At 62.1% G+C, this 16,628-nt stretch overlaps 1 protein-coding gene across 2 annotated transcripts; it reads right to left on the bottom strand.

Annotated features, from left to right (window-relative positions):
* Positions 1 to 8,980: 8,980 nt before the first annotated feature.
* On the bottom strand, positions 8,981 to 13,423 carry CHPF (chondroitin polymerizing factor). 2 transcript variants are annotated; one of them, XM_086615734.1, is made up of 4 exons: positions 13,119 to 13,423; positions 11,137 to 11,701; positions 10,758 to 10,940; positions 8,981 to 10,251 (listed from the first exon to the last, which is right to left on the bottom strand). In XM_086615734.1, the coding sequence occupies exons 1-4, from the start codon at positions 13,421 to 13,423 to the stop codon at positions 8,989 to 8,991; spliced, it is 2,316 nt and encodes a 771-aa protein (XP_086471860.1). In that variant the 3' UTR covers positions 8,981 to 8,988. The 2 variants fall into 2 exon arrangements, with proteins under 2 accessions (XP_086471860.1, XP_086471861.1); XM_086615735.1 differs by lacking the exon at positions 10,758 to 10,940.
* Positions 13,424 to 16,628: the final 3,205 nt, after the last annotated feature.

Raw genomic sequence — 16,628 nt, 5'->3', positions numbered from 1 at the left:
TTCAGCTGGGGAATGGGGGGGGGGCAGCCCCCCGCCACCCCCTTCCCCACTGTCTGCATGGAGAGGGACTGCGGCACTGGGCGCGGCGGGCACAGGACCCCCGCCTCCTCCACCCCACCGCCGGGACCGGCCATGTGGTTTGCCCCCCCGGCGATGCCACTGGAGCTGCCTTGGCACCGTCACCAGAGTGGCCCCCCAGCCCTTTTGCCCGTCCCCTCCACTTGCCCCCAGCACGCAGGCTCGGCCCTGTCTCAAGCACATGGCGCGGAGGGGGACAGGTGCGCTGGGGGGTTTGGGAAGCGGTGGGGTGCAGGGCAGAGGGGCCCTGGCGATGCAGAGCATGCAGGGGGTGAGCTGGGGTTCCTGCGAGCCCCTCCAAGCCCTCCCCTGCTGACCCCTCCTGGGTGGAGGTCTCGGTCCTGCATGATCCCCCCAGGAGAGAGACATGCCTGGAACAGCTTCCCGCTGCCCCGGGGACCACCCGCCCCCCACCTTCCTGCTGCAGGGCAGGGCAGCATTGCAGGGCACCCCCCTGAGTGGCATGGCCCCCTGGCCAGCCCAGGGACACGCCACCTGCAGCCCTACCTGCATGGCACCACCCTCACCCCTGGCACCACCACCACTGTGACCCCCCCCGCCCAAAAGAAAAAACCCCACATCTACCCCCTTTCCTCAATCTCATGCAGCCTGCCGGGGCTGCAGCCCCCCCATCGCTGTTCCCAGCCAGACCCCTGCACTGTGACTCCCCTCACTCCAGTGTTGGCCTCTGATAGCCCCGTCATTGCGACACCGCAAACCTACTGCCTCCTCCCTCTGGCCCCCTGTCCACCGTGCCCCCCCAGCCCTCCTCATCCTCTCCTTGCCCAGACATTGCCCAAAGAGGCTTGTCCCTTGGTGCAGCTGCCCAGCACAGCCCCGGCAGTGCGGGGGGGTCCTGCCCTCGCTCCCCTGCCTGTCACTGCTCCTTTGCACCGTGCACGTACCCCTTGCCACGCTCCCACCCCCGGGTGCCGAGCGCCCACTGTGCCTCTCCCAGACTGTACACGGTTAGGAGGGTGCCCTGTGCCCAGCACCACCCGGACAGCCACAGCCCGACCTGCCGGCCAGAGTCTCGGCCAGGACCAGCACCCACAGCCCTCCTGCAGGCCCTCAGATGGCAAGACCCACAGCAGGACCTACGGCAGGACCCACTGCAGGACCCCTAGCGCTCCCCTGTCCTGTCGGACATTGCCTCCTCCCCCTCCACTGTAGCAGACACCAGCGCAGGGCAAACCGCCCCAAAATATCTCAGGAGGGGGGGGCGGGCTGGCAAAGCCCCCCTCGACACACACACACAGCAGAGAGGGGGACCCCAGGGCAGGAATCTAGGACCTCTAAGGGAGGCTGGGGTTGAACCAGGTGGCCCCTGGCCCTGTCAGTTTGTTGCCCATCCCTGGTGCCCGCAGATGGAACACGGCCGTGCCATGCCGTGGCCAAAGCCATAGATGCAGGAGGAGCCATCATCCTTGGAGCCCCCAAGGACCCATGCGTGGGAGACGCGGGGCAGGGAGTGGAACAGTGGCCTGGTGATGTGCTCAGCAGCCTTGGCTCTGGGTACGCATGGCCCAACCGTTTCCCAAGATACGCACCCACGTAGAAATGTGATCCCTGTTGGTACAAGCACCTGGCAGCGTGGTGTCCCATGTACCCCTGCTTGGAGGGACGCAGCAAACATCCCGGCAGGGCAGGCACAGTGCTGTTCCCTGGGGACCTCCTCCACAGCACCCCGTGCCATCTGCTCACAGGGTCCCTCTGCAGCACCCACCACCTGGATGCAAGTAGAGGTGTCCCTGGAGGGGTGGCACGTGTTAGCCTGGGGACGTGCTACAGCAATGCCAGCCAGCCCTACACCAAGGTCTCCTGTGGTGGTGGAGGAAGGTGCGGGATGTGGCCCCCTCCCTGCCAGTAGGAGTAGTGAGCCCTGAGCAGGGTGGGCACGGGAACCATGGCAGGAAGGCCGGTGCGAACGCCCTCGTGCTGGTGAACGTGAGAGATGTGCATCACTGTTTTATAAATGTAAAAAAGCTCCCTAATAAAGAGGCACAAGTAGGTCCAGAATTGCCTGTGAGGGCTGGAGTGGGCACCTCCGCGGGGTTGAGGGCAGCAGGCAGGGCTGGGGGGAGCAGAGAGGTGGGGGAGCCAGTCCCACCCTGGGAGGGAGGTGGTGGTGGGACCCGAGGAGTGCTTTGCAGCTCTGTGCTCATGCTGTGCACTGCGAGAGCCAGCACACCCAGTTGCCCGAAGGCCAGCATCCCTGCATCGCGGCCTGCAGAAAGCTGCACAGAGATTTGTGCCGGCAAAGGTGTGGTGGGTGCCGGCTGGACATCAGCAGTGGGAGCTGCCAGAGCCATACCTCGGCCCTCAAATCACTCCCCGGGGCAGGACGGACACCCCATTGGTGCCCTCCCATGGGATCGCCCACACGGTTCCAGCAGCTGCCTGCTCCCCTGGCACCCACTGCAGACCACGGGCCCTGTCACCCTGGTGGGGGGGCATGGTGCAAGTGAGATGCTGGGGGCACCATCAGCCGTCCCACAATGGGACCCTCAGCAGGACCCCTATGGGTGCTGTGGGCAAGGAGTGCAGGGCTAAACTGAAACAGGGGAGGCGGAGGATGGTGGGGGAAAAGGGGCACCCTGCTGGGCCAAAGCCCCTCTGCCACTTTCCCTGGCAGAGGAGCTCTTCTGTTTCCATCTCCCCGGCCACCCTGTGGCACAGAGAGAGGGAACAAAGCAGGAGCCAGGGGCTGGGCTCACAGTGGAGGCTGCCAGCACCGGGCACTGCAGGTTTCCCTGTAAACCAGCAAGGGCTGAAGATGCCCAGGTTAACTGGGTGCAGCTGGGACACAGGATCCCATCCCACAGCTCACATGGTGCTCTGTGAGGGGGGCATAAGGGCTGAGTCCTAAAGGGAAAAGTGGGGAAATAGCTACATCTGCCACATGTTTTCATCACCTGGTACTGGAGATTCTAGAGGACACGCTGAGGAAGGACCAGGTCCTGATAAAAATCCTGAAGGATATGGTGGTGCTGGCCAGGGAGGGCAGGAGGGGCGAGAACTGGGTGCAGTGCTGTGCCATGCTCACCGAGACGCTGCTTCGGTGCCTCTTCTCCCAGCTCTGCTAAGTGGCTTTCTGGAAAAAAACCTGCAAACTCAAATCCTACACGTGTGAGAAAATATAGGTGATTTTGAAGAAGAAGGAGTCAAGCACAGCCAAAGGAGAGGCTGAGCCTTGTGGATGGCCTGTCCCAGCTCCCCAAGGCTGCCGGCAAAGCGGTGCCATGCGTGGCCCCAGGACACGTCCCAGGAGCCCTATAGTGGTCCTAACGAAGGTTTTATTTAAAGTTATTTTTATCTGTTGCTCTCAGGGCCTCTGTTCTTTAATTTGGCAGCTTCCCAGTGGCACCTGGGGGTGACACTGCTTATAGGGTCTCCCACCACGTCCAAACAGGACAGCCAGGTGACGGGACCCCAGCATCCCCCCTACCTGCACTGTGCCTGATGTCCGAGTGCAGACAGTGCTGGACTGATGAGGACTAGTGGGAGGACCCAGATTTAATACCCTCCTGCTTCTCCCCAGGGCAGCCCCAAATCCAGCGCTACGGCCCCCGGATGCCCTCTCCCATGCTGTGACCATCCAAGGGCCACCAAGGGTCTGGTCCTGCCCCCAGGGACGGGGCCACTGCCACCCAGGGCTCACTGAGTCACAAAGCGATGCTGAGTCGCCTGTAATGAGCCACATGAAATAGCTGGGGCATAATTAGAAGAGGATCTACTATAGTGAAATAGGCCCTTAGTTTTAACGAGCGCAGCCCTCTGGACAAACGCCAGGCACCCAACCGCGGCAGGACCGGCTGCGCTGGCGACAGCTTGTGTCGCTGCCGAGGTGACAACACCAGCAGGTTCAGCTCCTCTGGCTGCGTGTGGGTCTGGGGTGCTGCCAGCCAGCCCCAAAGCTTGGGGATGCGGTGCTGGCCCCAGGGAGGGGGCACCAGGACGGAGCAGCCGGCGAGGACCCCTTCTGCCCACGGCACGGGCACTTCCTTGGACACTTCCCACTGTGCTCCACTACCACACACCACAATTATCGCTGTTCCCAGGGAAAAGCTGCGTTTCAGAGAAAACAAACCATCCAGCTTGGGAGTGGAGGGGCTGGAAGTGAGCCCTGAACTGCAAGGGGACACATGGTCTCGCTGCCGTCACCTCCTCCACATCATCTCCTGCCCAGAGGTGCTGGTGGTGACAGGCAACATCTGGAGAAAGGAGGGACTCTCAGTGACTCCTGATGACCCGAGCGTGCCAAGCTCCCTGCTTTGCTCCTGCCCATTTCACCACGACTTCCTTGCTGGGAAAAGGCACCGTCAGCAGGGCCAGGCAGGGGACACACAGCCCTCACTTTTCAGTGCTTGGCCCCTGACTGTGGGCAAGCAGGCCGGAAAAAACAAGGAAGCAATTAAAATCAAAATCCAATCGAGCTGCCTTGCTCTCCCCCAAACCCTGGTGCTTCGGGCTCCTGCAGTCTGCCTGTGCTGGGGCCGTGTGTCCCCAGAGGATACTTCCCGGGGCGTAGCTGAGTGTGCTGACACTCCCAGGGTGGGAAACCCCCACCAGCAGGCACGCACCGGCAGCAGCCCTATCTGCACTTACAGCTGAGGGCTGTTCCCTTCATCAAAAGGCTCTGATTTCCACAAATCTGGCCAGAAACGCCCCTGGACAAAGCCCCCTGCTCCCCACACCCTCTGGAGGGGCTTGGCAGCGCATTGGGCTGTGACTCACCCCGGGTGTTGAGTCCAGGCAAAGCCTGGCATCCCCTGCCTGCCCCTTCCTTAAGCAGCGCAGCTTCTCCTGCCTTCGCTTGTGGCCAGGAGGAAACGTTTGCCAAAGTCGGTTCCTGCTCCGTGGCTGGCAGAGCCGCTCCTGCAGGACAGGCAGTGAGGCACCGCTTGCTTCTTCCCAACAAAACACAGAGATGAATGGGTACTGCGCTTCCCCAGCCCTCTCCTGGCACCGCCTCATTCCCTACATCCTCCCAAAGGTCAGCAATCGAGCTGATGGACACTGCTGGGGCTGAAGCGACGCTGCCGCAGGGTTCAGCGCAGCCAGAAGTGAGCCAAGCAGGGACAGAGAAGCAGGTTTTTGCCTTCCCCGCTCGTGGGCTCATGGCTGTATTTGCAGAGAGGTGCCTGCATGACTGCATGGGGGAACAAATTCAGAGTAGAGGCAGAACAGCAGAGCAGCAGCTTGGGTTTTTCCTGGTTTGAGCCCCCCTTCTTGCCACAGTGCAGAAGTGGGAGGGGGGGTGGAGGCACCCACCCAGCCCTGCTACACCCATCGGCCCCCCTCGTGCTGCGTGCTGCAGGGTCCTTTGCCCTGGGCCAGTCCTTCACGCCCTCTTGCAAAAAACTGCCCAAAAGGAACTTGAGTTGCTCTTTTCGAAGGCCATGGTGAGCCAGTAATGCTTCCAGAAAATTTTCTCAGGGGAAGCAGGTTTTTGTCTATGGGCAGCAGACACGCGTTTTCTCCTGTCCCGTTGGGAAAACTGCCATTTCACTACTCTGCCTCTGCAACCGCCTCCGTGCAAAAAACCCACACGTCGCATGGAGGCACAGGTCAAACCCGAACAGGGATTGCAGAAAGTCCCTGACTGCTCAGTCACCGTGTCAGCACCTGGGGCTGCCCCTCCCTGCTTCTTTCAGGGGTGTCACCATCCTGGTCCGGTGCCCTGCCTGCACCTGCCAGCCCTGCGTGGGCAGGAGAGGGGCAGAACGTGGCCGTACCACATCCCCATTGTCACAGGTCTCTGCCATTGAAGGCTGCTCAGGTCCTAGGCCAAGCGGGTCAAACTCCTTCCCAACACTTTGCGCATCCTTCCACAGGGTTTCGGCATGTTTTGATGCTGCAAATAAACTGGCGCATACCAAAGCGTCTCCAAACATTGCCAGCTCCCTCTTAAAAGGGAGCAACAACCGTGCTGGGAGTGCCGCAAGCGCTGTCACTTGCTCAGATGGATGTTGGAGCAGGGGGGGCTTCGTCAGCGTTGATAGTGGGGAGCGTTAGGTATGCAAATAGCTCCAACTCCGTCTGGGCAAACAGCAAAGATGACACAAGAGTAGCTCTATCTAGACTATCTTGCAACAATTAAATGACAATTCAGGAGTTCTTTTTGCAGCCAACTTGATTTGAAACTGCTTAGCTTTATTACCGTTTGGATACTCTTCTAAAGCCTAATCCCATCTGACTCCCAGGTCTGCTTTTCAGAGGAGAAATGTATCTGTAACACACCTGCATCCGTCTCGCTCCCTCTGTCCCAGATTCACGTTTAAAGGGAATTAAGGATGTGCTCAGGGAGGATCAAAAATAGAAATACTCGGAGCAAGTGAACGGTTATCATCCGAAATATAATCAAATTATATTTAAACATATACACTCCTACACTGTGGGTATGAAGACTGGAGAGGAACGTATAAATGAGGCACCTTCCTTTGGAGAAGGCATGTCACACAGCCCAGGGGCTTTCCATGAGTTTCACTGGGTACTAACACCGAGTAGGTTCAGTCAATTTTCTGTGGATGTCTCTGATACGGGTATTTTGTGAACAAGCAAAACGTGATGACCAAAGGGCTGGTGGGAAGAGCACGTGGAGCCATGGAATCATGCCTGGATTCACGCAGCATGGGCAGGGGACAGGGTCCCCACTTCTCATAACACAAATAGTTTCCGCAGGTGGTGAGACAGTCTGGGGCAGGACCATGGTGCTCTGCCCAACCCAGCACCGTGGCAGTAGGGAACTGGAAACCACAAGATGCTGAGAAACCACAAGATGCAAAACAACCAAAAAAAGGGTGAAACCGGTGCAGAAAGGGCAGGTTGAGCCCTAATGATTCAACACAGGCCACGGATGTGGTTTTGGGGAGACCTTCCAGCAGCCTTCCAGTACGTAAAGGGGGCCTACAAGAAAGCTAGAGAGGGACTTTTTACGAGGGCGTATAGTGATAGAACAACGGGCAAAGCCTTTAAATTGAAAAATGAGAGATTTTGTTTAGATAAAAGGAAGAAATTTTTTACATTGAGGGTGGTGAGACACTGGAACAGGTTGCCCAGAGAAGTTGTGGATGCCCCATCCCTAGAAGTGTTCAAGGCCAGTTTGGAAAAGGCTTTGAGCAACCTGATCTAGTGGAAGGTGTCCCTGCTCATAGCAAGGGGTTGGAACTAGATGATCTTTAAGGTCCCTTCCAACCCAAACCATTCTACGATTCCATGATTCTGGCCCAGGAGTTTCCTTCTGAGCTGATCCCAGATGCCAGAGGGCTGAGCTCACCCCACTTGGGCATTCAACCTCTGTTCTGATGTGGGCCGGGGGTCTCCTGCTACTCATGTACAGCCCACAAAGGCTGTCACAGGGACAACACATGTGGGAGGACATGTAGCTGCACCATTCCTTCACCGCAGTGCTTTTCCACCTGCAGCAGGGGCTGAGGAGAGCTGGAAACCTGGTCAGCAAGACCACAAATTGATGGTACTGCCCAGAGCTCAGCACGCTGCATGCAGGCACCGGGGCTTCCCATGGCAAGAGGCTGAGCATCCTGCTGCACCACTGGCACCTGGCAGCAGCTGGTGACAGCAGGATGGCCCCAGGGGAGGTGCAGATCTCCTGCTGCAAGCCCCTGGGGTTCAAGCTGGTATTTCCAAGCACCTGCTCAGCCCGTCACCTGTGTGCCCATCCCTAAGCCAATGGGCTTGCCCTGCCCTGGCTAAGGAGAGGCAGTCGTCTCCCAGCTCAGGCAGAGGATGCTGCAGGTAGCTCGGGGAAAGCAGCATGCCTGCGAGGAAGCGCTCCAGCCTGCTGCAGTCAGGTTTTGTACAAGCATCCAGCACCTACCCCCACACAGACCCCCAGCAGGATGCCCAGAGGTGCCCCAGGGAAGAATCAGCCAGACCCACTGGTTCTTTTCTCTGTTTTATTAGTGTAAACACCCCCCCTCCTTCTCCTCTCCCCACTATTAAATACAAACCAGGAGCAGAGAGCAGCTCCTCAGTCGCTTTCCTCCTTAGGAGATGTGCAGCCGAACGCTCTGTCGTGCCCACCAAGCTGGGCACCGCGTCCCCCACCCCAGCCTCCCCCCCCGCCCCGAGGGCAGCCCGGCGGTGGGGAGGGCTCCCACCTCTGTCAGGAGGCTCTCGTCTGAGGGCTGCGACCTCCGACGTCCTATTGATACTGCGAGGGCCGAAGTGGCCTGGGTCACGGTTCCCATGGGGAGCAGCTCACGGTACAGGATTACAGCAGGATCCCCTCCAGCACCTCCTGTGCCCACTGGCCCCGGAGGCCAGGACCCTCCAACCCCACTTCACCGGGAGCACTCCGGCTTGTTGCCAAGTGGCAAAACCCTGAAACCAACCTCCTTATTGCTCTTCTGGGGTGAGACGTGCCCCATCCCGCTGTCCCTGCACAACCGGGCCAATGCACCGCAGGAGCAAGGGGCACAGCCCTGTCCCGGGGTGCCAGGCGAACCCTGCGGGATCACCCCCAGCCCCATGGCAGTCATGGCCCTGCAGCAGGGGTGCCTTGGGCTCTGCGTGTCCCCAGCTGAGTGGGACAGCAAGGGACAGGGCAGCCCATCGCTTCCGTGCTGGGCAGCAGGGCCAGGACAGAGGGATGGGGCCACCAGCCAGCAGCTCTGGGGTAAGGAGCTGGGCGTTCTGGCTCGCAGCTCGGCAACTCTGACCACACCTCACCCCAGGGTCTGCGCAGCCGTGGCTGCTCCAGAAGGACCCGGGCACCCCAAGCTGGCAGACCCCAGCACAGGCAGCCTCAGCAGGGCAAGTCACGAGCTCGGGCACCAGTGATCCCTGCAACTGCCGGGAGGAGGAAGACAGATTTGGGCAGCAGAAGAGGTGGGGTGGGCAGGCAGGCGTGGCAGGGCAGGGCCAGCCCCCTCCACACCCTGGGGTTCAGGTGCTGTTCCCCTGCTCCTGCTCAAAAAGCACCATGGCCAGCTGGGAGCGAGAGCCTACACCCTCCAGGCTGCTCTGCATGCAGCGGTGGTAGATCTCCTCGCTGAGTCGGGGGTTGCAGGTCTGGTGCCGGTAGCGCTGCAGCAGGGTGGGCTCCACGGCGCGGAAGACGTGGAGGTTGGAGTACTTTATGAACATGTCATAGATGTCCAGAGTCTCCAGGATGTCCTCGTTCTCCTGCACGTCGCCCGCCATTTGGGTGCGTGCTGCCATGTAGTCGGCGTTATAGAAGCAGGCTTCGTGGAAGACGTCGCGGTCGAAGCGCCCCGCATCCCGCAGCAGGTCCAGCGTGGTGGGCGGCGCCTGGTTGTGGTAAGCGATGGCAGGGTTGTAGCCCTGGAAGTGGATGGGGAAGAAGACCTGCCAGTTATTGATGGTGTTCATCCGGCAGCGGTTCAGGAAGTCAATGGTGACCTCTGTCCCCACACCGGCCACAAAGAAAAGTGTATCCACGGGATGCTTCTTGGAGATGATGTCCATGACCTTGATTTGGGAGGGTGCGTCCGTTTTGACGCTGATCCATGGGATCTTCACCTCTGCGTACTTGTGCTCGTACTGGGTGATCTGGGCCTTCACAGAGGCGAAGATGTCATTCTGGGTGACCTGCTGGGCCTCAAAGGGGTCATAGATGAAAAGGAAGGTGAGCACTGCATTCTCACTGTTCTCAAAGGCGGCTGCTGCATAGGTCTCCAAAAAGTGGGCAGCGTGGTCCCGGTCATGGATTGTCAGTGGCAGGATGACGTTGATGCGGCTGGCCTCTGTCACATAGGGCATGGGGATGATCTCCACCTCGCTGAGGGGCCGCACCAGGTGCACACGCTTGGTGACGGAGCGGCTGTGCCCCTTCTGGGTGACCACCTCCACCTGGAGGTCCAGCGTGTACTCCATGCCACGCGTGGGGTCGAAGCGCCGGTACCCATTCAACAGCTGCTGCTTGCGGACTTGGAGCACCGGCTGGTACTTGCGGTTCAGCTCCTCCATGGCTGTGGCCACCACGTCTGCCACATCCGCCAGATCCGCGCCGTGTAGCTCACACTTGGGGGAGCCGTCCAAGCAGCCACAGACCTGCTCCTCCGTGAAGTAGTCCCAGTTCAGCACCTCAAAGCGGGTTTTGGGCTCGAAAGGGGGTGGGATGCCAATGGGCCACGTGGCGCTGTGGTCCCCGTCAGCGGACAGGCTGCTGGCGTTCTGGATCTCCAGCTGCAAGAGGAGAGATGGAGGAGTGAGAGCGAAGGCGGGTACAAATAAGTCTTCCAGCTCTGTCTGTAGGTAAGCTGACTCCCGATACTCAGAGATGAGCCACTCCTGGCCCAAACAGCAGTGCCCAGAACAACTCTGCCTTCAGCCTGACTCCTGTCCAGCACCTCAAGTTTCCTCCAAACAGCACCCCGAATATGGCACACCACCTTCACCGGCAGGATCCATGTCCTCTCCCACCTTGCCCAGCCTTTGCTGGCAGACCTCAGCACCCTGCTGGCTCCATCAGCCTCAACCATCACCACAGCTCCAGGACCTGTTCAGTTCCAAAGCTGCTCTCCAGCCAGCACCACTGCCACTGCTGTCACACGGGCTCAGTTGATCCCGTCCTGCAGCAGGTTCAGGTGAGAAAACCCTGGTATTTGAGTGGAGAGGTGACACAGAGCGACCGGAAAGCCCACAGGGATGACAGGAGGAGTCCAGATCCTCCCAGCCAAGTCAGGTCTCACCTGGAGCTGCTGAATCTCCTGGTATGTCCTCTCAAGCTCCACCTGCGCAAAGTACTTGTGCAGCCGGTACATCTGGAGGGGATCCAGGACGGGATGGACAGTGAAGGCGCTCTGGAAACGGAAGTCAGTCTTCCACTCAGGGTCTGTGTTCTTCTCCAGCTCAAAATAGTGGTAGCGTAGGCCCTGCATCAGCCAGGAGAGATGGGTCACGGCCAGCCCCGACCCACACTCCCACCCCATCACCTCCCTGCACAGCATGCTCCAAGGATGACAGGGTGCAAGAGCTGGTCCCTCCAGGACCTGGGAGCCCACGGGAAGGCAGGCAAACACACTGGGCCAGGATCAGGCTCTTGGAGGCCACCTCCACTGCAGGACCTACCTCGTGCTCGTCCACACAGTTGACACCTGTGTAGTCGATGATGCAGCGGCCCAGCCACTCGTCCGGCCGGGCACTGAGGATGTCGTTGTGACAGCTGTCCAGGTGTTGTTGCAGGAGCAGAAGGAGGCTGCGGGACAGGAGGTAGCCAAACCCCCCGTAGCAGTAGCGTCCCTCGGTGTCCCCGCCTATGAACTCCTCAGGACGGCCCAGGTAGAGGTGGGTGTCAATGCTGAGGTGGGCAACCAGGTGGCCAATGCGGTGCGCCTCCGTGTAGGTATCGTCCTGCACCAGGAAGAACCAGTCGAAGTCGTTCACGTAGTGGTCCACTAGGTACCTGACGGTCTGGTATGTGTTCCAGATGGGCCGCTCGTCGCCGTGCGTGACCACTGTCATGCCGTGGGGCACCTTGCGGCCCCGCATGCCTGTGAAGTACACCACGCGCTCCAGGCGGTGGGCCAGCGTGCGGTTGACAGCCACTGCCAGCGTGTTCAGTGTACTCTTGGAGGTCAGCACACCCACGAAGAGTCGCTGCCGCATCCCCAGCTCCGTGCTGATGTACCGGGTCCTGCAGGAGGGAGAGAACGTCTGGTCTCCGGGCACTGCACCCCACCTCAGCCTGCACCCTCTCTGTCCCCCTCCCGCCAATAGCACCGACCTCAGTTCCTCTGCAGGAACTGCTCCTGGGCTTCAATCACATGTGCAAGACAACAACCCAGTGGCACTGGCTTCCACTATGCCTGGGCCAGTGGCACAGCAGAGTGCTCTAAGGTCGCCCTCAAACTGAGACTACTGAGGACCCTCCCTTCCCATGAGCCGCCCAGCCTGGCTCAAACCAGAGGCTCACAAAAGGCCGAGCACAGCTAAAAGAGGGAAACAGGGCTGCACCCCCAGTTTTCAGCAGTGAAACACTGGAACGGGTTGCCCAGGGAAGTTGTGGACACCCCATCCCTGGAAATGTTCAAGGCCAGGTTGGATGAGGCTTTGAACAACCTGATCTAGTGGAAGGTGTCCCTGCCCATGGCAGGGGGGCTGGAACTAGACGATCTTTAAGGTCCCTTCCAACCCAAACCATTCTACGATTCTAGCAGCGACACGACCCACCAGGATCCCCACCATGCTGCCAGCACCACCCAGGACAGCTGAGCTGGGAAGCACCTTCCCACTGATCCCGCCACATGCACTGCTCTGAAGCAGGCAGGCAGGAGAGCCTGTGCTGCCCTCTCCAGGGTAGCCAGGCCCCGTCGGGGCAGCTGAAGCCAGCACGGGGCCAGCTGTGTCCCCCTCCCCACCACAGCCCCCAGCTGCCCCACTCACAATGACTTCCAGGTCCAATTCTCCCAGCCTGGTGCAGCAGCAGGAAGCAACACCCCCCTGGCCCCCAGCCGCTGCCTGGCACACACTGGCCCCATTCAGCCCCCTCTGTCCGCCCACCGCCTCGCTGGGACAAGGAGGCCCTTTCACTGCCTGCTCCCTGTCATCCCGGGGCTGCCAGGACGGGCCGCAGCTGGTCTCGGAGCAGGTTGGAGTTTACAGCATTGAGTGGGGACGTGCCACCAAGGGAGGGTTCCCTGCTAGGGCAGGGCAGGGGCAAGGGTGCAGCAGGCAACCTTTGCACAGGAGGCAGCAGCGAGGGCAGGAGGCTGTTCCGGCACTCGCGAGGCAGGCGGGGGCAGGGAGGGTAAGAAGGGGGGCCGGAGAGGAGGAAGGGGAGCAGCAGGGAAAGGCGCTTGCAGTGGGAAAAAGCCGTCCACAGCCCACGGTGGCTGCAGGGGTAGGGGAGGAAGCACGACGCTAAAGCCGCCCAGCACCAGCCCAGCGGACAGGCAGCCCCCCCAGCATCGGCCCGGAGACACACGCTCACAGCCGGGCACCACCGGCTCCGCCGTAGCTACTCCCATCCAAAACCCCGTTAGCGCCAGCGGCCCTTCCTCCGCCGGTGCCGCAGGAGCCCGGCTGCCCCAGCCCGTCCCGGCCCCCCGCACCTGACGGCCTTCTTGGCGGGACTGCTGGGGCTGGGCGGACGGTAGGGCACGATGCGGGGCTCGAAGATCTCGGCGCCCAGCCCGGCGGACACGGCGTTGGGCCTGCGCGCCGCGTTGCCGTTGCCGAGGCCGGGGGGCGGCGCGGGGCCGCCGCCGGGGCGCAGGCGGGCGGCGGAGCGCGGGGGCGACCCGCAGGGCTCCTCCACCCAGGTGACGCTGAGCAGGCTGAGGGTGAAGCCCAGCGAGACGCCGATGACCACCGGCCCGGCGGGCCGCAGCACCGACAGCACCAGCGACAGCCGCATGGCCGGGCCGCGACGGGACGGGACCGGACTGGACCGGGGGCGGCTCCGGCTGCCGCTCCCGCTGGCGGCGCCGCCGTCCGACGTGTCACCCCCTGGCCCCGCCCCGCCGCGCGTCACGGCGAGTTGCCCGCCTCGGCCAACGGGCCGCGCTGCCGCCGTCGCGTCACGGGGCGGGGCGGCGGGGAGCCGGGGGAGCGGGGGGCGGCGTGGGGGCGGGGCGAGTTGCTAGGAGACCGTGCGGCCGCCCGCCCCCTCCCTCCCGCAGACTCTCCCCGGTGGGGCAGGGGAGCGGGGCAGGGAGGCGGGACCCCCGCGCCGCTCCCCTCCAAGGCCCAAGGAGACGTCGCTGCGGGGCTGCCCGCTGCCCGGTACCTGACACCGGCCGGGCCACAGCGTTCGTCCCCGGCAACCGGCGCTGTGGGGCGGCAGGGCAGCGCCTCCGGCCCCGGCCGCCCGCTCGCAAAGCGCCCTCCGGCTCAGAAAGCACGTTTGGCCGGGCCGCGGCGTAGCCGGCGCCGGGGCATGGCGCCTGAGCCGGCTTAAGGGCGGATTTCCTCGCGCGGGAGCCGCGGGGCTGGGGCACAGCCGGCCCTTTGTTCCCGGGGCTGGGGAGACGCCGCGGGGCCGGCCGGGCACGGCAGCTGCTGTCCCCTCCCTGGGACAGCCCACCCCACGGCGCTGCTGAATTAGTGGTGGTCTGGAAGCGCCATGTTCCCCTTCTCAAATCACTGGTCTTCCAGAAAGTGTGCGCAGCGGTGCTGGGCTCTACCCGGGCATCTCCCAGCAGGTGACCGGTGGCCACGGGTGGGTGGGATGCGTGGGCCTGAGGGCAGGAGCAGCAAAACACGGACCACGGGCTGCGTAAGGCGGCGTAGGGCATGCTGGGTGCCCAGAGAGCAGGCAGGCAGGAAGGCAAGCGGAGGCTGGAAGACCTTTGGACACAGAGCAGCAAACCGTCCCAGGGCAGAAGGAGGGGGGGCAGAGCAGCAGGGACCCCTCAGCAGCCCACGAGACAAAATGGGACCAAGGAGCTGGGCTCCTCCAGCTGGGGCCAGGTCACCGTCCCACTGTGAGCTGTCTGCTGCACAGAGCCACCTTCTTGCTGGCTGCCAGAGAGAGTCCCTGGGCAGCCAGAGCTGGAGGAACCAGCTTGAGGCAGAGTTTGCCACACAAACACACGGAGCCTCCAGCGCGGGAATGATCCAACGCAAAAGCTGCAAGTCCAGCAGCCCTACATGGCCGCTTGGCGCCAGGCATTACTGAATAAGGACAAGGAGGAGGACCCAGCCCTTCTGCCTGTTCCCAGCCCGTGGCTCCGCTTCCAGCAGCCTCCCAGCCATTTGGGCTCTCAAGTGCCTCTGGATTTACTCTGGCTGGTGGGGAGTCCATCCCACCCTCCCCATCAAACACATCCCTCCTGTCCCCAGGAGTACCAGCAGCCGCAGGGCACGGCAGGGCACCGAGGGCTGGCGGGAGCCCACCCAGCTCCAGGGTCTCTTTCATTTTCTTGAACAAAGCAGGCTATTTTCATCAGGAAGTGGTTGGCAGCATCCCCCGCCCCAGAGATATGGGACCGTCATCCAAGCTTGGCTCGTTTTCATAGGCCTTTTTCTCCTGAATAGGCCAAGAGAAGCAATAGGCAAAGGCGGTCACGTGGACGGCAGTTTAATGAAGAACATATAAAAACTAGAAACAGAGGGAACACGATGGGATGAGGAGATGCCAGAAGAGAAAAGATGCAGAAGTAAGAAACAAGCAGAGATTTTCCATGGACGAAGGCCAAAAAGCAGGCGTGATCATAAACAACCAAAGTCCCGTTCTCTGCACAGAGAAACGTGATAGAAATAGATGTACTTCCTTTCCTTTACAGGTTGGAATACTTAATATTGGCCACCTTATACAAACCCAGACGATTTTACACGAGTGATAAGAGAGGTTTCATTCTGCAATGACCCTGCTGATCTGAGCTTGTATTTAGATAGAGGTGCAGATCGGAAAAAGTACGGAATTTTTCGAAATAAGACACCGAGCTCAGGAAAACTGCATGGAGATGAAGCTGTGGGCAGAGCAAATACCTCCAGAGGGCTCACCGGGGCAGTGGCTGAGCTCAGGGTCCCCTGTGGCCCCAGGAGATTCCGTGGAGGAAGCAGCCGGTGGGCACAGCGCCGTTCCTCCGGCAGCCCCTTTGCAGCCCCCCGCCAGCTGCAGCTCCCGCCTTTGTCTCCCTGACATCGGTGTGAGGCTGGGAAGGGGCTGCCAGGGGAACGGCGGCTGCTGCCAAGAGACTTCTCCTTGCCAGGATTTCCCAGGGGTCTCTGGGCACCGCAGCTGGGAGGTGCCGGCTCCGGGGAGCTCTGCCTCTGCCAACCGCCATGTCCTTCCACCTACCCGCCGTGCCTGCATCTGCCGGCACTCACAGGAGGATGGGTGGGCAGCATCTGCAGGTGCCCCCTGCGTGTGCGTCTGCCCCCTCCGCACACAGGCGCCGCCATCCCCGTGGCCCTGGCACAAGCCCCTTGCAAAATCCACTGTCCTCCGCACGCTGCCAGGTGCGCACTGGCAGCACGACCCGGAGCACACCTGGCACAAGGCTCTCCTGCCGTTTGCACACCCACACCCCCGCGCACCCCCTCGCTCCGTTCCCTTGGCATCACCCGTAGGGGCCCGGTGAGAGCGCACCTCACACGCGGCCCGGCCCGGTGCACGCTGCGCCGCGCTGCACACACGGCCTCGATCCGACTCCCTGGTGCACGGCCCGGTGCACGTCCCGCCACCCTGGTGCACGCCGCAGTGCACGCACCACGGCACGGCCCGGTGCGCGCGCTGGTGCGCAGCGTAGTGCACGTGCCGGCGCCGGGTGCACGTGCCGGCGCACGCCCCGCCCCCGTCGAAGCCCCGCCCCTCCCCCGTCGAAGCCCCGCCCCCCTCCGAAGAGACTCCGCCCCCAGCCGGCCCTGCCCCCCGGCCGGCGCGGTGACGCAGCGCGGTGACGTCAGGCGGAGCTGTCCGCTCAGCACCGCGCGGCGGGCCGCGCCGCCAGCATGCGCGGGGGCCGGGGCCGGGAGCGCCGGGCGCCGCGGGGCCGCCGCCGCTGCGAGGCCGGGAGCGCAGGTGGGAGCGGGCGGGGCGGGGCTGCAGGGGGTGGGCGCAGCACGTGGCGGTCTGGCAGGCGGGGGGCGCGCCGAGCCCCTCGAGGGAAGAGCTC

Source organism: Tauraco erythrolophus, chromosome 8, assembly GCF_009769465.1.
Source record: "Tauraco erythrolophus isolate bTauEry1 chromosome 8, bTauEry1.pri, whole genome shotgun sequence".
Classification (NCBI taxonomy): domain Eukaryota; kingdom Metazoa; phylum Chordata; class Aves; order Musophagiformes; family Musophagidae; genus Tauraco; species Tauraco erythrolophus.
Note: the sequence above shows the minus strand (reverse complement) of the source record. Positions and strands in the feature narration are given on the sequence as shown.

Excerpts from the sequence above, each read along its gene's own strand:
- CHPF (XM_086615734.1), bottom strand. The coding sequence starts at position 13,423 with ATGCGGCTGTCGCTGGTGCTGTCGGTGCTGCGGCCCGCCGGGCCGGTG. Across the intron at positions 10,941-11,136 it reads ACTGTGTGGACGAGCACGAG|GGCCTACGCTACCACTATTT; the intron begins GTAGGTCCTGCA and ends TGGCTGATGCAG. Across the intron at positions 10,252-10,757 it reads AGGAGATTCAGCAGCTCCAG|CTGGAGATCCAGAACGCCAG; the intron begins GTGAGACCTGAC and ends CTCCTCTTGCAG.